The sequence below is a fragment of the Lissotriton helveticus genome, chromosome 2_1 (genome assembly GCF_964261635.1).
Source record: "Lissotriton helveticus chromosome 2_1, aLisHel1.1, whole genome shotgun sequence".
In the NCBI taxonomy this organism is placed as follows: Eukaryota; Metazoa; Chordata; class Amphibia; order Caudata; family Salamandridae; genus Lissotriton; species Lissotriton helveticus.
The window spans coordinates 9,230,372-9,257,322 of record NC_136059.1 but is presented as its reverse complement, the minus strand read 5'-3'; the positions used below and the strand labels follow the sequence as shown (position 1 = coordinate 9,257,322).

At 51.4% G+C, this 26,951-nt stretch overlaps 1 protein-coding gene across 1 annotated transcript in view; it reads left to right on the top strand.

The window, feature by feature from the left end:
* The first annotated feature begins 6,263 nt into the window (after positions 1-6,263).
* The window catches only part of LOC144819177 (endonuclease domain-containing 1 protein-like), a 31,741-nt gene continuing 11,053 nt past the window's right edge, over positions 6,264-26,951 (top strand). Inside the window, exon 1 of the mRNA XM_078677149.1 lies at positions 6,264-6,596. Coding sequence (XP_078533275.1) covers positions 6,285-6,596 — 312 coding nt within the window. The 5' untranslated portion in view covers positions 6,264-6,284. The remainder of the gene's footprint in view (positions 6,597-26,951) is intronic.

Below are 26,951 nucleotides of genomic sequence, written 5' to 3'. Positions count from 1 at the left end.
CTGTGTAATTTTGTCATGTTCAATCTTAATATGCTGCTTTAAAATAATGGAATGAAGCGTAAATGTGCTTTTGTCCATGTACATGTGGCTGAAACAAGGGCCAGGGGTAAGTATATTATGCATATATGTAGCTTCCGAAGTTGCAAATTGAAGAACTCGACTAGGCCGGACTGTAACAGCCTTAGCCTTGGTTTCTGTGACAAACTTCTCCTTTGGCAATTTTGAGTAGAGGTCAACCAACATCAATGCATAGTGTAGTTGATAAGGCAAGCAATCAAACAGGGAAACAAAATCTATGCCAACCGTCTCCAAACTCTAGAAGGACACACAGCCGGCTGCAAAGGAGGCTTCTTCACTACTGTGACTTTTTCAGCACTAGCACAGAAAACACATTCCCCACAACAAAATCGACCTCTCTGTCCGTGGATGTAAATGTCAATTGATACTTGTATAGCGCACTACTCACCCGCAAGGGTCTCAAGGCACTTGTATTCATACCGCTGTGGAACCCATCCTGGCTTTCCCTGTGAGGCGTCCACTCCTGGACACCCCCAAGGTGGAGGCAAGGCATCCTTAGCGTTGTGGGGGCCGTTGTGGAGATTAAGCAAGCTAGTGCCCAGAGTTGCAGAGTGGGACCCATGATTGGAATAGGCACCGAGGCGAGAATTATCAGGTCCGTGGAATTTATGAGCCCAAGACCCGCCGAGGCGGGGAATTGAACCCTGGTCCCGGGCTAGACCTCTGCATCAGGGTCTGCCGCTCTAACCATTGAGCCACACTTCTCCACATGGATGGCCACCACAAAGTCTATCTAATCCTGCGTTTTGTGAAAGACTTTCCCAAATGTCCAGGGCCATCAAGATCATCTTACGCCTGACACCCTCCGGTGGTACTAACTTGTCACCCCTCATTAGAATACCATCTTCAATGGTGAGCTCGCTATGAATTTTCCAATAAGGTTGTCACAGATTCCCTAGGGATTTCTCTGCGGGCCAACCTGTACTCAAATAATTTATAACCAGTTTTGTCACTTCATTTCGACTCATTTCTGCTCTCCGTTCCTCCTCAGACAGTGCACAGAGCTCTTCCAGATCCATTGCAGCAATCAAGCAATGTTATTCCAACTCTTCCTCCCCCTTGTTCGTACTGTCATCAGTTGAAGCAAATCCAGTTACAAAATGTGCTCAAACGTTTTTAGCATCTTAAATGATATTTCAAACTGATATTGTAATAATTGTGTTGTCAATCTCGCAATTCTATGGGTTTGTTTGTTGATTTTCTCACCAGTTAAGATTTGAACAAGTGGTTTTTGATTGGTGCAAATCAAAAACTTTGTTCCCCAAAGGTATGCTTTGAATTTTTATATACCACCCACTAGCATGCAAGCAGTTCTTTTTCAATCGTTGAGTAATGAGTTTCTGACTCCCTTAGGCTACTTAACACATAGCAAATGGTATCCTCTACTCCACCATCACCTTGGGTTAGTGCTGCACCTGGTCCTTGACTGCATGCGTCAACATCACCATCTTTAGAGCACTTCAGGATACTGGCCCCATGTTTCTGAGACGCCTACTCAACTGGTAGGTTCCAAAAAGGCATTTGCGCTCCGAAGAGCTAAACTGCTAGCAATCCCGAGAGTCTTGAAGGCCAGATGGGGTGGTAGTAGCTTCAGGGCAGCTGCCCCCAAACTCTGGAGTGCACACCCTTTCTCCATCAGAACACTGCCTACTTTATTTGTTTTTAGGAAGGCCGTGAAGACCTGGCGATTTGAGAAATTGTGTTTTTACGTCCTACAGATAATGGCTTAATCCACTGTTCAGCGGCAAGACACCTCCGGGTATTTGCGCGCTTAATAAATATATTAACATATCAGTAATACATCACTCGTGCTCTGGATTAAATGGTCCCACATCCTAGAACTGGCCAACTGTTTTTTAATCCATTCAAATCTCTCCTGCACATGGAGTTCCATTTGAAAGATATATTCTACTACACCTGAACTAGAAAAACCTCATGTTCCCACTTTGTTGCTGCAAAAATCAACAGGTCGTCCTGAAAAGCGACCATCCTTTTTACCTTCCTGCACATAAACAATCCTCCCCTCAACGCAGACACGCTGGCACTGTGGTGCAAGGGGGCCTGTGTTGGCGCTTGGCAGCTAATTCTGTGTCAGCAGAGGGGAGAGCAAAGGGATCTGTCATATAGTGTCAGACATGACGCATCCCTGTGCTTCGGAATTAACGCCGCGCGGAGCAGCCAATGGCACGCAGCACGCGCTGAGTTCATTCTTTGTAAATGAGGAACAAAAATTTCCTACAGTATAATACTCTTTGTTTCATGGGCTGCATTGCGGGAACATTTTGTAAATTGACCAAATAGACAGCATAATACACTCTACTCAGAACCCCCTTTTTAATATTCCCAGCCAGAGAAGTCAATAAATCGTTTTTTTCTACCAGCCAGGGAACTTTTAATTTGCATTCACATATTTAGGTCCCTACACTTTTTCCTAATCACTTCCACTGTCTTCACACTACACATCGTCACAATATCAAGTGCTCCCGCGTAGCTCGTAGGTCGTAGCACGCCCCGCCCCGTAGAGGGACGGGAAGACCCCATGATGAAGCATGACAATAAGGGATTCTTAGTGTGTGAGGGGTATTATAAAAACACATAGTGCTCTCCTTTGCCATCCGCAAAGAGAGCCGTTCTCACAAACTTTAGATAGATAATCACCACAGAACTGAAAAATTTAAGTTATTCACATGAGCACATTGATAGAATCTTACTGTTTATATATACAATTTAGGAGGGAGATTCTGTCACCATTTCCTCTACACTTCCTCGACTGTTGTTTTGGATCATTTTGTAAATCTGCCTTGAAATCTTTAACTACACCTGAGACAACATGAGTCTGAGGGGGCGGGGCCTCCTGCGCTCTCTCACCTGTGGGAAGTGGACAGGTGGGTCGCAGGAGATAAGGCTCAGGTGTGTGAATGTCTGAGGGTGTGCAGGTGGCTGCAGTGAGACAGAGCTGGGCAGGGAGCCCAAAGCAGCCGTAGAAGATGGTTGTATCAGCCTGAAAGGGCATCAGGGGCGCGAGGGCTCAAGCATCACAAGCCCAACCGGGCATCCCACAGCGCGACATCAAATACAAGCAGCAGGTCCTCCTGGTCACCCGCTGGAGGGTGCCCTGTGTCTCCAGGTGTGAGAGGGGTGTGTGCTGAGGGGCAGATAGCAGAGTTTCACCCTCTAACAAAACTGCATTGTCAGCTGGAGGACGAAGAGACAGCCTGAAAGACACCAGGCGAGAGGGCAGGAGAGCAAACTCAACCCCTGCAGGACACTGAGAGGGGAGGGGAGGACCCCTGAGGACACTGAGAGGTGAGGGACCCTGGACACTGAGAGGGGAGGGGAGGACCCCTGCAGGACACTGAGAGGGGAGGACCCCTGCAGGACACTGAGAGGGGAGGGCCCCTGGACACTGAGAGGGGAGGGCCCCAGGACACTGAGAGGGGAGGACCCCTGAGGACACTGAGAGGGGAGGACCCCTGAGGACACTGAGAGGGGAGGGCCCCTGGACACTGAGAGGGGAGGGCCCCTGCAGGACACTGAGAGGGGAGGACCCCTGAGGACACTGAGAGGTGAGGGACCCTGGACACTGAGAGGGGAGGGCCCCTGGACACTGAGAGGGGAGGGCCCCTGGACACTGAGAGGGGAGGGCCCCTGGACACTGAGAGGGGAGGGCCCCTGGACACTGAGAGGTGAGGGACCCTGGACACTGAGAGGGGAGGGCCCCTGGACACTGAGAGGGGAGGGCCCCTGGACACTGAGAGGTGAGGGACCCTGGACACTGAGAGGGGAGGGCCCCTGGACACTGAGAGGTGAGGGACCCTGGACACTGAGAGGGGAGGGCCCCTGGACACTGAGAGGGGAGGGCCCCTGGACACTGAGAGGGGAGGGCCCCTGGACACTGAGAGGGGAGGGCCCCTGGACACTGAGAGGTGAGGGACCCTGGACACTGAGAGGGGAGGGCCCCTGGACACTGAGAGGGGAGGGACCCTCCACCCTTCTAGAAAACTTTGAGAAAACGGCGCCATGTTTCAAATACACTGGAAAGATCATGTTTGTAGCATCGACTTACAGTGTCTGATACTTTCTTGAGACAATATACTAGATCCTGACCCTCTTTCTGAACCCGAGCGGGATGGAATTATCTCCGGTGCTGGGATTACACATCCCCTCCACACAGACTTTGGCCCTGAAGAGGGGGAGACCAGTGTGTCTTTGATGAAACACGTGTCGGCTGGCTGTTCTTTGTGCTGTAACACATTAAAAGAACCAAGAAACCTGCAGTGAACATTGTTCTTACGTGTTTGGATGAAACATACACTGTTTAGCTTTGATTTTTATGTGTGCACAGGGCCGTCGCAATTTGTTGTATGTGGTCGGTCCTTCCACCACAAACTAAGGGGTTAGTAGGGTCGCCTCTTTCCTGTTAGCACCATAACTTATAGGGCCAGATGTAGGTAAATGGCATTTACCAATTCATAAATACCAAATTTTACCGATTCGATATTTACAAATCGTTGAATGCTATGTAGGTATTTTTACCGATTAATTTACCGAATCTGTAGAATTCGGTAATTACCGATTCGGTAATTGCCATTGATTCCTATGGGCCTTGAGGCCAATAGGAATCAATGGCAATTACTGAATCGGTAAATACTGATTCGGTAAAATTACCGAATTCTACAGGGGAACAGGGTGTCAAAAGGACAGGGTGTCACTTTGACACCCTGTTGCACCCCTGATTCAGGCTTGTGTCCTGAGGGCATGTATGTGTGTCACTGGCACAGGTGTACATGCACAGATGTGCACAGATGTGCATGTACACAGGAATTCGTTATTTACCATGCAATAGTATTACATGGTAAATAACGAATTCTTAGGGGCCTGCGGCACTGTTTCCAGTACCACCTACATATAGATTTACCGATTCAGTAACTTTACCGAATCGGTATTTTACAGAATCGGTAAATTTACCAAATCTGTAAATTTACCGATTCTGTAAAATATAGGCCCCCTGCATCTCAATCACCAAATACCGGTCGGTAACGGCCCAAATCGGCCGTTACCGACCGGTATTTGGTGACCTACATCTGGCCCATAGGCCTTTGTCCAACTGACCTCCATTAATTTGCAGAGCGCCTGTAGTTCCTAACCACCAAAACCCTAGTTCTTAGCATCAACAAGGCTGCTGCCCACCACTGGACCAGCTACATCCAACCATTGTGTCCTGGCTCGTTCACGTGGATGTTTGTCACTCATGATAAAAGGAGTACCAGTGGGTCAGCTGCACCCAAACATTGTGTCTTGGCTTGGTCACGTGGATGTTAATCACTCCTGATAAAAGGAGTACCAGTGGATCAGCTGCACCCAAACAGTGTGTCCTGGCTCGTTCACGTTGATGTTAGTCTCTCCTGATAAAAGGAGTACCATGCCGGGTGTACGTCAATGACCTTGGAGAGTGAGCCACTCTCCAGGGCCAGTCATTTAGAGCAGCTGTGAGGGGACTCATGACACAAGTCTCCGGCACGTGACACCAGGCCAGTCACAGCGAGCAGTGGGAAGGCATGCAACAGTGACCCTTCAGCTAACAAAGGCCCTGATCAGGGACAGAGGACAGGGCGGACGAGCAGAGCTCCACGGTGACCATGTGACGGTCATGGAAGGAGAACGCTGCTGTGAAAGATGTAGAGTAGTTTGCGCAAGGACTGCCGTGGGGTCAAGACAATAACAAGGGCCACAGATCACGTGCAAACCTGTCCTCATTTTTCATTGCTTTCTCCTTCCATTCTCTCATTTTTTTGAGTGCTTCCTCCTGCTCTTGCCTCCTTTTGTGCTTTCTCCTTCATTCCCTCTGGTATTCTGAGTGCCTTCTCCTGCTTTTCCCTCGTTTTTAGCTCCTTCTCCTTGTTTTTTCCTGTATAGCGCCTTGAGAACCTCACGGGTGATTTGCTGTGCTTTATAAATCCTGATTGAAACCTGAAATGCTCTGAGGGTAGAGAGAGCCGCTTGCCAGCTTTCCACCAACAGTCAAAGGCCCCTGTTTGCACTCAGTATCTTCTGAAGGCCACCTGACGTCACTGTTGGCCTGGCAGAGGCTCGCAGGTGGGAAACGTTGCTGCATGAACACCTGGGGTGGAAAATCCGATATCTTTCACTCACTGAGGTCTGCACCAAACAGCTGTGAGGTTGACTCTAACCAGGGACCACGAAGCATGAGGACGCCCTCGTTCCTGCCGGCCGCGCTTCTCCTGGCAGCTCTCGGTGCCTGGTGTGCTACAGCTGAGGTGGTTGAAAGCTTCCTTGAGATACCGGAATGTATCAGATCCTTTCACCAGAAGCTGGAACCGATAGGCCTCAGCTCCAACCGCACTGCATGCATTTGCCAACGCCTTGATGGGGTCTACTTTTACGCCACGCTCTATGATGTCCGCAGACGGATTCCCCTCTATTCAGCTTACATCTTGGAGGTGTCCAACACTTCCCGACCAGACATGTCCTCCAGCAGCTGGTACCTGGAGCCAATGGTAGGTCTCCTCTGTTCTTTAATCCACCAATTGTAGGTCTCCTCAATTCCGTAATCCACCAATGGTAGGTCTACTCTGTTCCTTATTCCACCAATGGTGGGTCTCCTCTGTTCTTTAATTCACCAATGGTAGGTCTCCTATGTTCCTTAATCCACCAATGGTAGGTCTCCTCTTTTCCTTAATCCACCAATGGTAGGTCTCCTCTGTTCCTTAATCCACCAATGGTAGGACTCCTCTGTTCCTTAATCCACCAACAGTAGGTCTCCTCTGTTCCTTAATCCACCAATGGTAGGTCTCCTCTGTTCCTTAATCCACCAATGGTAGGACTCCTCTGTTCCTTAATCCACCAACAGTAGGTCTCCTCTGTTCCTTAATCCACCAATGGTAGGTCTACTCAGTTCCTTAATCCACCAACGGTAGGTCTACTCTGTTCCTTAATCCACCAACGGTAGGACTCCTCTGTTCCTTAATCCACCAATGGTAGGTCTCCTCTGTTCCTTAATCCACAAATGGTAGGTCTCCTCTGTACCTTAATCCACCAATGGTGGTCCTACTCAGTTCCTTAATCCACCAATGTTAGGTCTCTTCAGTTCCTTAATCCACCAATGGTAGGTTTTCTCTGTTCCTTAATCCACCAATGGTAGTCCTACTCAGTTCCTTACTCCACCAATGGTAGGTCTCCTCAGTTCCTTAATCCACCAATGGTAGGTTTTCTCTGTTCCTTAATCCACCAATGGTAGGTCTACTCAGTTCCTTAATCCACCAACGGTAGGTCGCCTCTGTTCCTTAATCCACCAATGGTAAGTCTTCTCTGAACCTTAATCCACCAATGGTAGGTCTACTCAGTTCCTTAATCCACCAACGGTAGGTCTCCTCTGTTCCTTAATCCACCAATGGTAGGTCTACTCAATTCCTTAATCCACCAACGGTAGGTCCCCTCAGTTCCTAAATCCACCAATGGTAGGTCTCCTCTGTTCCTTAATCCACCAATGGTAGGTCACCTCTGTTCCTTAATCCACCAATGGTAGGTCTCCTCTGAACCTTAAACCACCAATGGTAGATCTACTCAGTTCCTTAATCCACCAACGGTAGGTCTCCTCTGTTCCTTAATCCACCAATGGTAGGTCTCCTCTGTACATTAATCCACCAATGGTAGGTCTCCTCTGTTCCTTAATCCACCAGTGGTAGGTCTCCTCTGTTCCTTAATCCACCAATGGTAGGTCTCCTCTGTCCATTAATCCACCAAAAGTAGGTCTCCTCTGTCCCTTAATCTAGAAATGGTAGGTCTCCTCTGTTCCTTAATCCACCAATGGTCAGTCTCCTCTGTTCCTTAATCCACCAATGGTAGTTCTCTTCTGATCCTTAATCCACCAATGGTAGGTCTCCTCTGAACCTTAATCCACCAATGGTAGGTCTACTCAGTTCCTTAATCCACTAACGGTAGGTCTCCTCTGTTCCTTAATCCACAAATGGTAGGTCTCCTCTGTTCCTTAATCCACAAATGGTAGGTCTCCTCTGTACCTTAATCCACCAATGGTAGGTCTCCTTAGTTCTTTAATCCACCAATGGTAGGTGTCCTCTGTTCCTTCATCCACCAATGGTAGGTCTCCTGAGTTACTTAATCCACCAATGGTAGTTCTCCTCTGTTCCTTAATCCACCAACGGTAGGACTCCTCTGTTCCCTAATCCATCAACGGTAGTCCTCCTCTGTTCCTTAATCCACCAATGGTAGGTCTACTCTGAACCTTAATCCACCAATGGTAGGTCTCCTCTGTTCCTTAATCCACCAATGGTAGGTCTCCTCTGTTCCTTAATCCACAAATGGTAGGTCTCCTCTGTACCTTAATCCACCAATGGTAGGTCTCCTTAGTTCTTTAATCCACCAATGGTAGGTGTCCTCTGTTCCTTCATCCACCAATGGTAGGTCTCCTGAGTTACTTAATCCACCAATAGTAGGTCTCCTCTTTTAATCTGACTTTTTAGCTTGTCTCAATGAGACTACCCCTCATGTTGAGATTTTAACATTTTTCGCACAGATAACAGTAGAAGTTAAGACTGTTCTGTCAGTAGAGAATAATAAATCCCATAGAGTCAAACAAGGTTGGTTCGACACTAAGGGCCAGATGTAGGTCGCCCAATACCGGTCGGTAACGGCCGAATTTTGGCCGTTACCGACCGGTATTGGGCTTTTTAGATGTAGGTGGCATTGTTTTAGGATTCGGTTTTTTACTGAATCGGTAATTTAAGGATTCGGTAAAATATGAATCCAGGATGTAGGGAGCACTCAAGTTGGTGCATTCTTCAGTTAAGGATTCGTTATTTACCACCAACTACAAGTTGGTGGTAAATAATGAAAACCTTTGAAAAACCATTTTTTATGCTTTTCCAACAGTGCCATGTGGCACACATACATGCCCTTAGGCATGTATGTGTGCCACATGTGCACTCATACACAATTGAGGGGTGCAACAGGGTGTCAAAGTGACACCCTGCCACACTTCAATGTTTTCCCCCTTTTACCGAATCGGTATTTACCGAATCGGTAAATATAAACTTATTAGAGGCCCTCAAGAAATCAAAGCGGCCAGAGGGGAATATAAAGATACCTCAAAGAGAGCAAAGACGTGTTAAGAGAAGTACTTCAGTAAGCTCTACACAAAGCAACATTGGTAAGAGACAACACTGCCTTTTGGAAGGCGGAGAATGCCCCGTTTTTGCCCCCCCCCCCAGATTTACCATCCTTAGAGCTAGCTCTCTGTGAGTACCAAGGGGTGGATCACTTTTCGAGTCTCTATAATGACAACGGCAATGCTGATGAGATTTTAACGGCTAATCCCTCACATCTGCAGGAGTTGTTTCCATCTATTCACCATCCTAGAGATGTATTTTTCTTTTTAGGAGAGATTAATGGTGCCATCATTGCAAGCCTGGGTGGAAAAGCTCCCGGCCCAGACGGCGCACCGGTAGACCTTTATAAATCAAACATGCCCTTATGGGGACCATTGTTAACCCAAGTAATAGCAGCAGGTTGTTCGTCTGGCCTTATAACATCATGGTCAGAATCAACTTTGGCTCCAATTTTTAAAAAAGGAGATCGCCATAACCCCGCATGTTGTCGACCCTTATACCTGTTAGACTCTTTGGTCAAGGTCGTGGGGCGTATCATATCGAACAGACCACAAGATTGGGCTGGAGATGAAGGCATTATAACAGAACTGCAATATGACATCAGACAGGGTCTAGGCACAGTTGACCAGTGTTTAAATCTGAAAATTCTCCTGCGAAGGTATACATTGGCTAAACAGGGCAGGCTATATGTGGCCTTTGTAGACCTCACTGCAGCCTTTGATTGTGTTGTTGAAGAGAAACTTTTGAAAATGTTACAAGATATGGGAGTGGAAACCCCTCTAATACTGTTTCTCAAGCAGCTACATAAGGATGCTAAGGCTAGGGTAAGATTTGGGATCGCGGGGGAGTGTCCCGCCAGTTTTAAAATTAGAAAGGGGGGTTAGGCAAGGTTGTGTGCTGGCTCCCTTTCTTTTTACACTGTATATAAATTAACTTGGTCAGGTGCTGGCAAATCAACTCCATGACCTTCCACAGATGGATAAAGGTTTGATTCCGGTGCTACTGTATGCGGATGACGCAGTCTTGATGTCACGATCACAACTGGGGCAACAAAGGGCTGTCGCTTGTTTATCAACATTCATGCACAATCTGGGGCTTAGGATAAACATCACCAAAACATATATAATGAAATGCGGGCACAATAGGTCAAAATGCAGGAATGTCTTTATTGACAACAACAAGATAGAATCCACAAAAAGATTTACTTATCTCAGCATTCTCTTTGACCATAGGGGAAGTTGGTCCCCGGCTTTACAAGCAAGAAAACTACTATTTATGAAAGCTACAGCGGCCCTGGTCAGTTTCACAAGAAAACTTGGGAGAAGGCCGGTGGTAGAGTTATTACATATTTACAAAGCAAAATGCGTATCCAAAGCCATGTACGGTGTGGGTGTTTGGGGGATTTGAAGACCCTTAGCCCATACAACTGGTCGAGAATTCCTTTTTTCAGATATCTATTGGCAGTCCCAAGTAGTAATCAATCTATATATGCCACGCTGAACTCGGGATTCCGTATATATCTGACTTTTTGAAAATACAACCAATTTTACTGTTGCAGGAGTATGGGCCAATCTCAAAACCGGTCTTAACCGGGATATTTTACTGGATAGTTTAAGATTACATCAGGCAACTGGCATCCCATGGCTAAAATATATTAAAAACTTTACGAAAGACCTCGGCTACCCGGAATACTTTGAAGACCCTAGCACTTTGACTAATGTCTCTAGAATCAACCCAAATAAAAAAAATATGCACACCGCTTCTTGAGACTAATAGATTCTTTATGGAAATATCAAAGACCACAGTGCAGGTGAATCAACTGATCTTAATTACTTACAGTATTCAACCCCATTTTAAAACTATGTAAGGCGGGTACGACAGGGCGGTCTTAACCCGCTTTAGATTGGGGATCTTCCACAGGTTAATCAGCTTTCCAACTATAAACGATTGATCGAAGACCATGTGCCTGTGCCCATGTGACGAAAAGTCTCCGTAAACAAATATGCACGTCTTTCTATTTTGTCATTTCTAAACCAAACCAAGAAAGCGATGGATTTTACCAATGTTACGGGGGCTTGGTTATAGACAATGTCGGCCAGCGTTCCTAATGTTACAACTTCTAGAGAACATACATTTCTCAAGGTCTATAGCTTGCGCCTTGGAATGTGTAATCAAATACAGGAAATCCATTGGCATATGACTTTTAAAGGCTCATTTTAAATTTATACCATTGTATTAATAAATTACACTGTCTGTATATTTTTAATGAATTTTAATACAGATCATCTTAACAATCGTGTTTTTTATGTGTGCTTTTATCGAATAAAGCTTATTTGAATTTTATTGAATTGAATGTGTATGGTGAAGTGAAGGGAGGCTAAAACTGTCTAAGAGATGCCAAACTGGTATTTAATATGATGGTTCTCTTGGCAGGATTAAGAAACCATAAACAGGTTGGGACTATTGTAGGGGCGTGATGTACCTAAGTAGCCTAAATCTGTGAGTGTGGTCAGGTCAACATGTTTTGTACCAGAACGCCCAAAAGGGATCCATGTTGCTTCTTTGGGACCTAAGAAAAGGGTCTAACTCTACCCCACACAAAAGACTTGATGTACAATGTAGGGATTCCCCTAGATATAAATATCTGGCTCGAAGATTATATTTGATCGTCCAACCCTTTGGAACAATCAATGATGCCCCATAAGTCAGAAGCAAAGGTCAGCGCGCAGCTGCTAGGGGTTTATGGACGGAGAGCACGAGAGACCTACCCTCCTCGGCTCACCTGGATCGAGGATCCGCGTCCACCGTTATGTCCGCTTCGCTTCCTGATAGGAACAGACCCCCCCACTGATTGTGGTTCTAGCAACTTCAGAGCGGAGGGACTGGATCTTGATTGGCTCCTAGTCCCCCCTCTCTTGTGCTTTGGGTGTGACCATAACAGACATAGGTGCCACCAGTCACTGGTAAACACAGGTGCCTCCGCTGTTCATTGTTATGGTGACATGAGACCCTCGCGGGTGACTAGCACGCTACTTAAACCCCTGATTGATTGATTGATTAACAAAGCAGTCTTCCATAGCAGTCAAGACATACTTCAATGCGTTATTGCACTCATGGCTATAAACCATGCTCGGTGTGTTTAATTAGCCATTGTAAGCCAGCACTATTTGTTAGAGAAGCAAAACTGCGTGGGAAGGATTCTTGCGATACTTGTATCTGACTCGAGAGGGACACCTAATAACACCTGAGGTACCGCAGCTGAGGCAAGGACTTTTGGGACGTCAGGTAACATCTTGGGGTACTGCAGCTTTGAGACTGAAGAGGGACTAACTAATAGCTTGCAAAACATTGTAAAAGACTTTCCAAGCAGCTGCTTCAGACTTGGGAGGCAGTCGGCTGCACCTTGCAGTACTGCAGCTTTGCAGAAGTCTTTGCCAGTGTTTCTTTTACTCTCGGCCCTCCATCAGAGGGCATGTGTTTCTTTGCTCTTTCCCTCTGTTTTCCTTATCTCTCCTGTGCTCTCTTCATTCCCTCCAATGCTTCCCGCCCTGCTCCCGTCTCTCTCCATATTCTGCTGTTTAAAAAAAATGTTTTTAACAAAGGCTAGGCAGCTGCAAAGTGCTGCAAGGATCCCTGTGTTTACAGTTGTATTGACTATTCTAACACTACAGCCTGCCAGGCTAGAGCAGTAAAATGGCCGCTGCATCACAGTGCATGCCTATCTGCAGCCATTTTGGAATTCAAATTTTTTTACATACAAAACCCATTTTAAGATTGCCAGTCATGAGGGCCATATTATCAAGAACGGTGATAACATTATCGCCGCTTTTATCGGCAGGAAACTGCTGCTAAAGCGGCGCTAATGGACTTGATAATATGCCCTTGAGAATTCCCATAGAAGCCCAGGTTCTGGTGGGAAGGACATCAAACCTGGTCTTTCCTGACGATAAAGCAGTGATAATGTTATCACCGTTCTTAATAATATGGCCCTTGAGTGCGTAATCAGCTACAAAAAAACACTGGCAACCCGAACAGCCCTGACAAGCCGAGCCCTGTTGGATTTACCAACGCTTGTTTGAATATCTATTAGCATCGGTGTCAATCTTTTTCTGTTTATTTGAATAACTGTTGCAACATCACACAAGACTAACAACACCCCCACTTGCCCCCCCACCAATCCCCCCTCCTCCACCCACCCCTCTCCACTCCCCCCTGTCCCCCCACTGCTGCTTTCTGGTGTGTTTGACTTCGGCCTCTTGGGGCAGGAAGATAAAACATATCCACAATGTACTGTTTAAAGATCACTGAGAGGAAGTGGCCGAGACACGTCCTAATGATATTCATTTACAAATACAGAAGGGAGCACTAGTAATGAAACTTCTCTTCTGGTGTGAACAGCCACTTCCTGTATCTAGAGCTTCTCAGGCGCGTCTCTCGTGTGGGAAAGATGTGGCCCTGTTCCCTCTCAGTGTCACATCAGACAGCCGTGTCCTGGCTGCTCTGTTCCCTCACAGTGTCACATCAGGCAGCCCTGTCCTGGCTGCTCTGTTCCCTCACAGTGTCACATCAGACAGCCGTGTCCTGGCTGCTCTGTTCCCTCACAGTGTCACATCAGACAGCCCTGTCCTGGCTGCTCTGTTCCCTCACAGTGTCACATCAGACAGCCGTGTCCTGACTGCTCTGTTCCCTCACAGTGTCACATCAGACAGCCGTGTCCTGGCTGCTCTGTTCCCTTAAAGTGTCACATCAGGCAGCCGTGTCCTGGCTGCTCTGTTCCCTCACAGTGTCACATCAGACAGCCGTGTCCTGGCTGCTCTGTTCCCTCACAGTGTCACATCAGGCAGCCGTGTCCTGGCTGCTCTGTTCCCTCACAGTGTCACATCAGACAGCCCTGTCCTGGCTGCTCTGTTCCCTCACAGTGTCACATCAGACAGCCGTGTCCTGACTGCTCTGTTCCCTCACAGTGTCACATCAGACAGCCGTGTCCTGGCTGCTCTGTTCCCTCACAGTGTCACATCAGACAGCCGTGTCCTGGCTGCTCTGTTCCCTCACAGTGTCACATCAGACAGCCCTGTCCTGGCTGCTCTGTTCCCTCACAGTGTCACATCAGACAGCCGTGTCCTGACTGCTCTGTTCCCTCACAGTGTCACATCAGACAGCCGTGTCCTGGCTGCTCTGTTCCCTTAAAGTGTTACATCAGACAGCCGTGTCCTGGCTGCTCTGTTCCCTCACAGTGTCACATCAGACAGCCGTGTTCTGGCTGCTCTGTTCCCTCACAGTGTCACATCAGACAGCCGTGTCCTGACTGCTCTGTTCCCTCACAGTGTCACATCAGGCAGCCGTGTCCTGGCTGCTCTGTTCCCTTGAAGTGTCACATCAGACAGCCGTGTCCTGGCTGCTCTGTTCCCTTAAAGTGTCACATCAGACAGCCGTGTCCTGGCTGCGCTGTTCCCTCACAGTGTCACATCAGACAGCCGTGTCCTGGCTGCTCTGTTCCCTTAAAGTGTTACATCAGACAGCCGTGTCCTGGCTGCTCTTTGCCTCACAGTGTCACATCAGACAGCCCTGTCCTGGCTGCTCTGTTCCCTTAAAGTGTCACATCAGACAGCCGTGTCCTGGCTGCTCTGTTCCCTCACAGTGTCACATCAGACAGCCCTGTCCTGACTGCTCTGTTCCTTCACAGTGTCACATTAGACAGCCGTGTCCTGGCTGCTCTGTTCCCTTAAAGTGTCACATCAGACAGCCGTGTCCTGGCTGCTCTGTTCCCTCACAGTGTCACATCAGACAGCCGTGTCCTGACTGCTCTGTTCCCTCACAGTGTCACATCAGACAGCCGTGTCCTGACTGCTCTGTTCCCTCACAGTGTCACATCAGGCAGCCGTGTCCTGACTGCTCTGTTCCCTCACAGAGTCACATCAGACAGCCGTGTCCTGGCTGCTCTGTTCCCTCACAGTGTCACATCAGGCAGCCGTGTCCTGGCTGCTCTGTTCCCTCACAGTGTCACATCAGACAGCCGTGTCCTGACTGCTCTGTTCCCTCACAGTGTCACATCAGACAGCCGTGTCCTGACTGCTCTGTTCCCTCACAGTGTCACATCAGGCAGCCGTGTCCTGGCTGCTCTGTTCCCTCACAGTGTCACATCAGACAGCCGTGTCCTGACTGCTCTGTTCCCTCACAGTGTCACATCAGGCAGCCGTGTCCTGGCTGCTCTGTTCCCTCACAGTGTCACATCAGACAGCCGTGTCCTGGCTGCTCTGTTCCCTCACAGTGTCACATCAGACAGCCGTGTCCTGACTGCTCTGTTCCCTCACAGTGTCACATCAGGCAGCCGTGTCCTGACTGATCTGTTCCCTCACAGTGTCACATCAGGCAGCCGTGTCCTGACTGATATGTTCCCTCACAGTGTCACATCAGGCAGCCGTGTCCTGACTGCTCTGTTCCCTTAAAGTGTCACATCAGACAGCCGTGTCCTGACTGCTCTGTTCCCTCACAGTGTCACATCAGACAGCCGTGTCCTGGCTGCTCTGTTCCGTCACAGTGTCACATCAGGCAGCCGTGTCCTGACTGCTCTGTTCCCTTAAAGTGTCACATCAGACAGCCGTGTCCTGACTGCTCTGTTCCCTTAAAGTGTCACATCAGGTAGCCGTGTCCTGGCTGCTCTGTTCCCTCACAGTGTCACATCAGGTAGCCGTGTCCTGGCTGCTCTGTTCCCTCACAGTGTTACATCAGGCAGCCATGTCCTGGCTGCTCTGTTCCCTCACAGTGTCACATCAGACAGCCCTGTCCTGGCTGCTCTTTGCCTCACAGTGTCACATTAGACAGCCGTGTCCTGGCTGCTCTGTTCCCTCACAGTGTCACATCAGACAGCCGTGTCCTGACTGCTCTGTTCCCTCACAGTGTCACATCAGACAGCCGTGTCCTGACTGCTCTGTTCCCTCACAGTGTCACATCAGACAGCCGTGTCCTGGCTGCTCTGTTCCCTCACAGTGTCACATCAGGCAGCCGTGTCCTGGCTACTCTGTTCCCTTAAAGTGTCACATCAGGCAGCCGTGTCCTGGCTGCTCTGTTCCCTCACAGTGTCACATCAGACAGCCGTGTCCTGGCTGCTCTGTTCCCTTAAAGTGTCACATCAGACAGCCGTGTCCTGACTGCTCTTTGCCTCACAGTGTCACATCAGACAGCCCTGTCCTGGCTGCTCTTTGCCTCACAGTGTCACATCAGACAGCCGTGTCCTGGCTGCTCTGTTCCCTCACAGTGTCACATCAGACAGCCGTGTCCTGACTGCTCTGTTCCCTCACAGTGTCACATCAGACAGCCGTGTCCTGACTGCTCTGTTCCCTCACAGTGTCACATCAGACAGCCGTGTCCTGGCTGCTCTGTTCCCTTAAAGTGTCACATCAGACAGCCGTGTCCTCGCTGCTCTGTTCCCTTAAAGTGTCACATCAGACAGCCGTGTCCTCGCTGCTCTGTTCCCTTAAAGTGTCACATCAGACAGCCGTGTCCTCGCTGCTCTGTTCCCTTAAAGTGTCACATCAGACAGCCGTGTCCTGGCTGCTCTTTGCCTCACAGTGTCACATCAGACAGCCCTGTCCTGACTGCTCTGTTCCTTCACAGTGTCACATTAGACAGCCGTGTCCTGACTGCGCTGTTCCCTCACAGTGTCACATCAGACAGCCGTGTCCTGGCTGCTCTGTTCCCTTAAAGTGTTACATCAGACAGCCGTGTCCTGGCTGCTCTTTGCCTCACAGTGTCACATCAGACAGCCCTGTCCTGGCTGCTCTGTTCCCTTAAAGTGTCACATCAGACAGCTGTGTCCTGGCTGCTCTGTTCCCTCACAGTGTCACATTAGACAGCCGTGTCCTGACTGCTCTGTTCCCTCACAGTGTCACATCAGACAGCCGTGTCCTGGCTGCTCTGTTCCCTTAAAGTGTCACATCAGACAGCCGTGTCCTCGCTGCTCTGTTCCCTTAAAGTGTCACATCAGACAGCCGTGTCCTGGCTGCTCTTTGCCTCACAGTGTCACATCAGACAGCCCTGTCCTGACTGCTCTGTTCCTTCACAGTGTCACATCAGACAGCCGTGTCCTGGCTGCTCTGTTCCCTTAAAGTGTTACATCAGACAGCCGTGTCCTGGCTGCTCTGTTCCCTCACAGTGTCACATCAGACAGCCGTGTCCTGGCTGCTCTGTTCCCTCACAGTGTCACATCAGACAGCCCTGTCCTGGCTGCTCTGTTCCCTTAAAGTGTCACATCAGACAGCCGTGTCCTCGCTGCTCTGTTCCCTCACAGTGTCACATCAGACAGCCGTGTCCTGGCTTCTCTGTTCCCTCACAGTGTCACATCAGACACCCGTGTCCTGACTGCTCTGTTCCCTCACAGTGTCACATCAGACAGCCGTGTCCTGGCTGCTCTGTTCCCTTAAAGTGTTACATCAGACAGCCGTGTCCTGGCTGCTCTTTGCCTCACAGTGTCACATCAGACAGCCGTGTCCTGGCTGCTCTGTTCCCTCACAGTGTCACATCAGGCAGCCATGTCCTGGCTGCTCTGTTCCCTCACAGTGTCACATCAGACAGCCGTGTCCTGACTGCTCCGTTCCCTCTCAGTGTCACATCAGGCAGCCGTGTCCTGGCTGCTCTGTTCCTTCACAGTGTCACATCAGACAGCCGTGTCCTGGCTGCTCTGTTCCCTCACAGTGTCACATCAGGCAGCCATGTCCTGGCTGCTCTGTTCCCTCAGAGTGTCACATCAGACAGCCGTGTCCTGACTGCTCCGTTCCCTCTCAGTGTCACATCAGGCAGCCGTGTCCTGGCTGCTCTGTTCCCTCACAGTGTCACATCAGGCAGCCGTGTCCTGGCTGCTCTGTTCCCTCACAGTGTCACATCAGACAGCCGTGTCCTGGCTGCTCTGTTCCCTCACAGTGTCACATCAGGCAGCCGTGTCCTGACTGCTCTGTTCCCTCACAGTGTCACATCAGACAGCCGTGTCCTGGCTGCTCTGTTCCCTCACAGTGTCACATCAGACAGCCGTGTCCTGACTGCTCCGTTCCCTCTCAGTGTCACATCAGGCAGCCGTGTCCTGGCTGCTCTGTTCCCTCACAGTGTCACATCAGGCAGCCGTGTCCTGGCTGCTCTGTTCCCTCACAGTGTCACATCAGACAGCCGTGTCCTGGCTGCTCTGTTCCCTCACAGTGTCACATCAGGCAGCCGTGTCCTGACTGCTCTGTTCCCTCACAGTGTCACATCAGACAGCCGTGTCCTGGCTGCTCTGTTCCCTCACAGTGTCACATCAGACAGCCGTGTCCTGACTGCTCCGTTCCCTCTCAGTGTCACATCAGGCAGCCGTGTCCTGGCTGCTCTGTTCCTTCACAGTGTCACATCAGACAGCCGTGTCCTGGCTGCTCTGTTCCCTCACAGTGTCACATCAGGCAGCCGTGTCCTGGCTGCTCTGTTCCCTTAAAGTGTTACATCAGACAGCCGTGTCCTGGCTGCTCTTTGCCTCACAGTGTCACATCAGACAGCCCTGTCCTGGCTGCTCTGTTCCCTTAAAGTGTCACATCAGACAGCCGTGTCCTGGCTGCTCTGTTCCCTCACAGTGTCACATAAGACAGCCGTGTCCTGGCTGCTCTGTTCCCTCACAGTGTCACATCAGACACCCGTGTCCTGGCTGCTCTTTGCCTCACAGTGTCACATCAGACAGCCCTGTCCTGACTGCTCTGTTCCTTCACAGTGTCACATTAGACAGCCGTGTCCTGACTGCGCTGTTCCCTCACAGTGTCACATCAGACAGCAGTGTCCTGGCTGCTCTGTTCCCTTAAAGTGTTACATCAGACAGCCGTGTCCTGGCTGCTCTTTGCCTCACAGTGTCACATCAGACAGCCCTGTCCTGGCTGCTCTGTTCCCTTAAAGTGTCACATCAGACAGCTGTGTCCTGGCTGCTCTGTTCCCTCACAGTGTCACATTAGACAGCCGTGTCCTGACTGCTCTGTTCCCTCACAGTGTCACATCAGACAGCCGTGTCCTGGCTGCTCTGTTCCCTCACAGTGTCACATCAGGCAGCCGTGTCCTGGCTGCTCTGTTCCCTTAAAGTGTTACATCAGACAGCCGTGTCCTGGCTGCTCTTTGCCTCACAGTGTCACATCAGACAGCCCTGTCCTGGCTGCTCTGTTCCCTTAAAGTGTCACATCAGACAGCCGTGTCCTCGCTGCTCTGTTCCCTTAAAGTGTCACATCAGACAGCCGTGTCCTCGCTGCTCTGTTCCCTTAAAGTGTCACATCAGACAGCCGTGTCCTGGCTGCTCTTTGCCTCACAGTGTCACATCAGACAGCCCTGTCCTGACTGCTCTGTTCCTTCACAGTGTCACATTAGACAGCCGTGTCCTGACTGCGCTGTTCCCTCACAGTGTCACATCAGACAGCCGTGTCCTGGCTGCTCTGTTCCCTTAAAGTGTTACATCAGACAGCCGTGTCCTGGCTGCTCTTTGCCTCACAGTGTCACATCAGACAGCCCTGTCCTGGCTGCTCTGTTCCCTTAAAGTGTCACATCAGACAGCTGTGTCCTGGCTGCTCTGTTCCCTCACAGTGTCACATTAGACAGCCGTGTCCTGACTGCTCTGTTCCCTCACAGTGTCACATCAGACAGCCGTGTCCTGGCTGCTCTGTTCCCTTAAAGTGTCACATCAGACAGCCGTGTCCTCGCTGCTCTGTTCCCTTAAAGTGTCACATCAGACAGCCGTGTCCTGGCTGCTCTTTGCCTCACAGTGTCACATCAGACAGCCCTGTCCTGACTGCTCTGTTCCTTCACAGTGTCACATCAGACAGCCGTGTCCTGGCTGCTCTGTTCCCTTAAAGTGTTACATCAGACAGCCGTGTCCTGGCTGCTCTGTTCCCTCACAGTGTCACATCAGACAGCCGTGTCCTGGCTGCTCTGTTCCCTCACAGTGTCACATCAGACAGCCGTGTCCTGGCTGCTCTGTTCCCTCACAGTGTCACATCAGACAGCCCTGTCCTGGCTGCTCTGTTCCCTTAAAGTGTCACATCAGACAGCCGTGTCCTGGCTGCTCTGTTCCCTCACAGTGTCACATCAGACAGCCGTGTCCTGGCTGCTCTGTTCCCTCACAGTGTCACATCAGACACCCGTGTCCTGACTGCTCTGTTCCCTCACAGTGTCACATCAGACAGCCGTGTCCTGGCTGCTCTGTTCCCTTAAAGTGTTACATCAGACAGCCGTGTCCTGGCTGCTCTTTGCCTCACAGTGTCACATCAGGCAGCCGTGTCCTGGCTGCTCTGTTCCTTCACAGTGTCACATCAGACAGCCGTGTCCTGGCTGCTCTGTTCCCTCACAGTGTCACATCAGGCAGCCATGTCCTGGCTGCTCTGTTCCCTCAGAGTGTCACATCAGACAGCCGTGTCCTGACTGCTCCGTTCCCTCTCAGTGTCACATCAGGCAGCCGTGTCCTGGCTGCTCTGTTCCCTCACAGTGTCACATCAGGCAGCCGTGTCCTGGCTGCTCTGTTCCCTCACAGTGTCACATCAGACAGCCGTGTCCTGGCTGCTCTGTTCCCTCACAGTGTCACATCAGGCAGCCGTGTCCTGACTGCTCTGTTCCCTCACAGTGTCACATCAGACAGCCGTGTCCTGGCTGCTCTGTTCCCTCACAGTGTCACATCAGACAGCCGTGTCCTGACTGCTCCGTTCCCTCTCAGTGTCACATCAGGCAGCCGTATCCTGGCTGCTCTGTTCCCTCACAGTGTCACATCAGGCAGCCGTGTCCTGGCTGCTCTGTTCCCTCACAGTGTCACATCAGACAGCCGTGTCCTGGCTGCTCTGTTCCCTCACAGTGTCACATCAGGCAGCCGTGTCCTGACTGCTCTGTTCCCTCACAGTGTCACATCAGACAGCCGTGTCCTGGCTGCTCTGTTCCCTCACAGTGTCACATCAGACAGCCGTGTCCTGACTGCTCCGTTCCCTCTCAGTGTCACATCAGGCAGCCGTGTCCTGGCTGCTCTGTTCCTTCACAGTGTCACATCAGACAGCCGTGTCCTGGCTGCTCTGTTCCCTCACAGTGTCACATCAGGCAGCCGTGTCCTGGCTGCTCTGTTCCCTTAAAGTGTTACATCAGACAGCCGTGTCCTGGCTGCTCTTTGCCTCACAGTGTCACATCAGACAGCCCTGTCCTGGCTGCTCTGTTCCCTTAAAGTGTCACATCAGACAGCCGTGTCCTGGCTGCTCTGTTCCCTCACAGTGTCACATAAGACAGCCGTGTCCTGGCTGCTCTGTTCCCTCACAGTGTCACATCAGACACCCGTGTCCTGACTGCTCTGTTCCCTCACAGTGTCACATCAGACAGCCGTGTCCTGGCTGCTCTGTTCCCTTAAAGTGTTACATCAGACAGCCGTGTCCTGGCTGCTCTTTGCCTCACAGTGTCACAACAGACAGCCGTGTCCTGTCTGCTCTGTTCCCTCACAGTGTCACATCAGGCAGCCATGTCCTGGCTGCTCTGTTCCCTCAGAGTGTCACATCAGACAGCCGTGTCCTGACTGCTCCGTTCCCTCACAGTGTCACATCAGACAGCCGTGTCCTGGCTGCTCTGTTCCCTCACAGTGTCACATCAGACAGCCGTGTCCTGACTGCTCCGTTCCCTCTCAGTGTCACATCAGGCAGCCGTGTCCTGGCTGCTCTGTTCCTTCATAGTGTCACATCAGACAGCCGTGTCCTGGCTGCTCTGTTCCCTCACAGTGTCACATCAGACAGCCGTGTCCTGACTGCTCTGTTCCCTCACAGTGTCACATCAGACAGCCGTGTCCTGGCTGCTCTGTTCCCTCACAGTGTCACATCAGACAGCCCTGTCCTGGCTGCTCTGTTCCCTCACAGTGTCACATCAGGCAGCCGTGTCCTGGCTGCTCTGTTCCCTCACAGTGTCACATCAGACACCCGTGTCCTGGCTGCTCTGTTCCCTCACAGTGTCACATGCATCAGACAGCCGTGTCCTGGCTGCTCTGTTCCCTCACAGTGTCACATCAGGCAGCCGTGTCTTGGCTGCTCTGTTCCCTCACAGTGTCACATCAGACAGCCCTGTCCTGGCTGCTCTGTTCCCTCACAGTGTCACATGCATCAGACAGCCGTGTCCTGGCTGCTCTGTTCCCTCACAGTGTCACATCAGGCAGCCGTGTCCTGGCTGCTCTGTTCCCTCACAGTGTCACATCAGACAGCCCTGTCCTGGCTGCTCTGTTCCCTCACAGTGTCACATCAGACAGCCGTGTCCTGGCTGCTCTGTTCCCTCACAGTGTCACATCAGACAGCCGTGTCCTGGGTGCTCTGTTCCCTCACAGTGTCACATCAGACAGCCGTGTCCTGGCTGCTCTGTTCCCTCACAGTGTCACATCAGACAGCCGTGTCCTGGCTGCTCTGTTCCCTCACAGTGTCACATCAGACAGCCGTGTCCTGGCTGCTCTGTTCCCTCACAGTGTCACATCAGACAGCCGTGTCCTGGCTGCTCTGTTCCCTCACAGTGTCACATCAGGCAGCCGTCTCCTGGGTGCTCTGTTCCCTCACAGTGTCACATCAGACAGCCGTGTCCTGACTGCTCCGTTCCCTCTCAGTGTCACATCAGGCAGCCGTGTCCTGGCTGCTCTGTTCCTTCACAGTGTCACATCAGACAGCCATGTCCTGGCTGCTCTGTTCCCTCACAGTGTCACATCAGACAGCCGTGTCCTGGCTGCTCTGTTCCCTCACAGTGTCACATCAGACAGCCGTGTCCTGACTGCTCTGTTCCCTCACAGTGTCACATCAGACAGCCGTGTCCTGACTGCTCTGTTCCCTCACAGTGTCACATCAGACAGCCGTGTCCTGGCTGCTCTGTTCCTTCACAGTGTCACATCAGGCAGCCGTGTCCTGGCTGCTCTGTTCCCTCACAGTGTCACATCAGACAGCCGTGTCCTGGCTGCTCTGTTCCCTCACAGTGTCACATCAGGCAGCCGTCTCCTGGGTGCTCTGTTCCCTCACAGTGTCACATCAGACAGCCGTGTCCTGACTGCTCCGTTCCCTCTCAGTGTCACATCAGGCAGCCGTGTCCTGGCTGCTCTGTTCCTTCACAGTGTCACATCAGACAGCCATGTCCTGGCTGCTCTGTTCCCTCACAGTGTCACATCAGACAGCCGTGTCCTGGCTGCTCTGTTCCCTCACAGTGTCACATCAGACAGCCGTGTCCTGACTGCTCTGTTCCCTCACAGTGTCACATCAGACAGCCGTGTCCTGACTGCTCTGTTCCCTCACAGTGTCACATCAGACAGCCGTGTCCTGGCTGCTCTGTTCCTTCACAGTGTCACATCAGGCAGCCGTGTCCTGGCTGCTCTGTTCCCTCACAGTGTCACATCAGACAGCCGTGTCCTGGCTGCTCTGTTCCCTCACAGTGTCACATCAGGCAGCCGTCTCCTGGGTGCTCTGTTCCCTCACAGTGTCACATCAGACAGCCGTGTCCTGACTGCTCCGTTCCCTCTCAGTGTCACATCAGGCAGCCGTGTCCTGGCTGCTCTGTTCCTTCACAGTGTCACATCAGGCAGCCATGTCCTGGCTGCTCTGTTACCTCAGAGTGTCACATCAGACAGCCGTGTCCTGACTGCTCCGTTCCCTCTCAGTGTCACATCAGGCAGCCGTGTCCTGGCTGCTCTGTTCCCTCACAGTGTCACATCAGGCAGCCGTGTCCTGGCTGCTCTGTTCCCTCACAGTGTCACATCAGACAGCCGTGTCCTGGCTGCTCTGTTCCCTCACAGTGTCACATCAGGCAGCCGTGTCCTGACTGCTCTGTTCCCTCACAGTGTCACATCAGACAGCCGTGTCCTGGCTGCTCTGTTCCCTCACAGTGTCACATTAGACAGCCGTGTCCTGGCTGCTCTGTTCCCTCACAGTGTCATATCAGACAGCCGTGTCCTGACTGCTCTGTTCCCTCACAGTGTCACATCAGACAGCCGTGTCCTGACTGCTCTGTTCCCTCACAGTGTCACATCAGACAGCCGTGTCCTGGCTGCTCTGTTCCCTCACAGTGTCACATCAGGCAGCCGTGTCCTGGCTACTCTGTTCCCTTAAAGTGTCACATCAGGCAGCCGTGTCCTGGCTGCTCTGTTCCCTCACAGTGTCACATCAGACAGCCGTGTCCTGGCTGCTCTGTTCCCTTAAAGTGTCACATCAGACAGCCGTGTCCTGACTGCTCTTTGCCTCACAGTGTCACATCAGACAGCCCTGTCCTGGCTGCTCTTTGCCTCACAGTGTCACATCAGACAGCCGTGTCCTGGCTGCTCTGTTCCCTCACAGTGTCACATCAGACAGCCGTGTCCTGACTGCTCTGTTCCCTCACAGTGTCACATCAGACAGCCGTGTCCTGACTGCTCTGTTCCCTCACAGTGTCACATCAGACAGCCGTGTCCTGGCTGCTCTGTTCCCTTAAAGTGTCACATCAGACAGCCGTGTCCTCGCTGCTCTGTTCCCTTAAAGTGTCACATCAGACAGCCGTGTCCTCGCTGCTCTGTTCCCTTAAAGTGTCACATCAGACAGCCGTGTCCTCGCTGCTCTGTTCCCTTAAAGTGTCACATCAGACAGCCGTGTCCTGGCTGCTCTTTGCCTCACAGTGTCACATCAGACAGCCCTGTCCTGACTGCTCTGTTCCTTCACAGTGTCACATTAGACAGCCGTGTCCTGACTGCGCTGTTCCCTCACAGTGTCACATCAGACAGCTGTGTCCTGGCTGCTCTGTTCCCTTAAAGTGTTACATCAGACAGCCGTGTCCTGGCTGCTCTTTGCCTCACAGTGTCACATCAGACAGCCCTGTCCTGGCTGCTCTGTTCCCTTAAAGTGTCACATCAGACAGCTGTGTCCTGGCTGCTCTGTTCCCTCACAGTGTCACATTAGACAGACGTGTCCTGACTGCTCTGTTCCCTCACAGTGTCACATCAGACAGCCGTGTCCTGGCTGCTCTGTTCCCTTAAAGTGTCACATCAGACAGCCGTGTCCTCGCTGCTCTGTTCCCTTAAAGTGTCACATCAGACAGCCGTGTCCTGGCTGCTCTTTGCCTCACAGTGTCACATCAGACAGCCCTGTCCTGACTGCTCTGTTCCTTCACAGTGTCACATCAGACAGCCGTGTCCTGGCTGCTCTGTTCCCTTAAAGTGTTACATCAGACAGCCGTGTCCTGGCTGCTCTGTTCCCTCACAGTGTCACATCAGACAGCCGTGTCCTGGCTGCTCTGTTCCCTCACAGTGTCACATCAGACAGCCGTGTCCTGGCTGCTCTGTTCCCTCACAGTGTCACATCAGACAGCCCTGTCCTGGCTGCTCTGTTCCCTTAAAGTGTCACATCAGACAGCCGTGTCCTGGCTGCTCTGTTCCCTCACAGTGTCACATCAGACAGCCGTGTCCTGGCTGCTCTGTTCCCTCACAGTGTCACATCAGACACCCGTGTCCTGACTGGTCTGTTCCCTCACAGTGTCACATCAGACAGCCGTGTCCTGGCTGCTCTGTTCCCTTAAAGTGTTACATCAGACAGCCGTGTCCTGGCTGCTCTTTGCCTCACAGTGTCACATCAGACAGCCGTGTCCTGGCTGCTCTGTTCCCTCACAGTGTCACATCAGACAGCCGTGTCCTGGCTGCTCTGTTCCCTCACAGTGTCACATCAGACAGCCGTGTCCTGGCTGCTCTGTTCCCTCACAGTGTCACATCAGACAGCCCTGTCCTGGCTGCTCTGTTCCCTTAAAGTGTCACATCAGACAGCCGTGTCCTGGCTGCTCTGTTCCCTCACAGTGTCACATCAGACAGCCGTGTCCTGGCTGCTCTGTTCCCTCACAGTGTCACATCAGACACCCGTGTCCTGACTGCTCTGTTCCCTCACAGTGTCACATCAGACAGCCGTGTCCTGGCTGCTCTGTTCCCTTAAAGTGTTACATCAGACAGCCGTGTCCTGGCTGCTCTTTGCCTCACAGTGTCACATCAGACAGCCGTGTCCTGGCTGCTCTGTTCCCTCACAGTGTCACATCAGGCAGCCATGTCCTGGCTGCTCTGTTCCCTCACAGTGTCACATCAGACAGCCGTGTCCTGACTGCTCCGTTCCCTCTCAGTGTCACATCAGGCAGCCGTGTCCTGGCTGCTCTGTTCCTTCACAGTGTCACATCAGACAGCCGTGTCCTGGCTGCTCTGTTCCCTCACAGTGTCACATCAGACAGCCGTGTCCTGGCTGCTCTGTTCCCTCACAGTGTCACATCAGGCAGCCGTGTCCTGACTGCTCTGTTCCCTCACAGTGTCACATCAGACAGCCGTGTCCTGGCTGCTCTGTTCCCTCACAGTGTCACATCAGACAGCCGTGTCCTGACTGCTCCGTTCCCTCTCAGTGTCACATCAGGCAGCCGTGTCCTGGCTGCTCTGTTCCCTCACAGTGTCACATCAGGCAGCCGTGTCCTGGCTGCTCTGTTCCCTCACAGTGTCACATCAGACAGCCGTGTCCTGGCTGCTCTGTTCCCTCACAGTGTCACATCAGGCAGCCGTGTCCTGACTGCTCTGTTCCCTCACAGTGTCACATCAGACAGCCGTGTCCTGGCTGCTCTGTTCCCTCACAGTGTCACATCAGACAGCCGTGTCCTGACTGCTCCGTTCCCTCTCAGTGTCACATCAGGCAGCCGTGTCCTGGCTGCTCTGTTCCTTCACAGTGTCACATCAGACAGCCGTGTCCTGGCTGCTCTGTTCCCTCACAG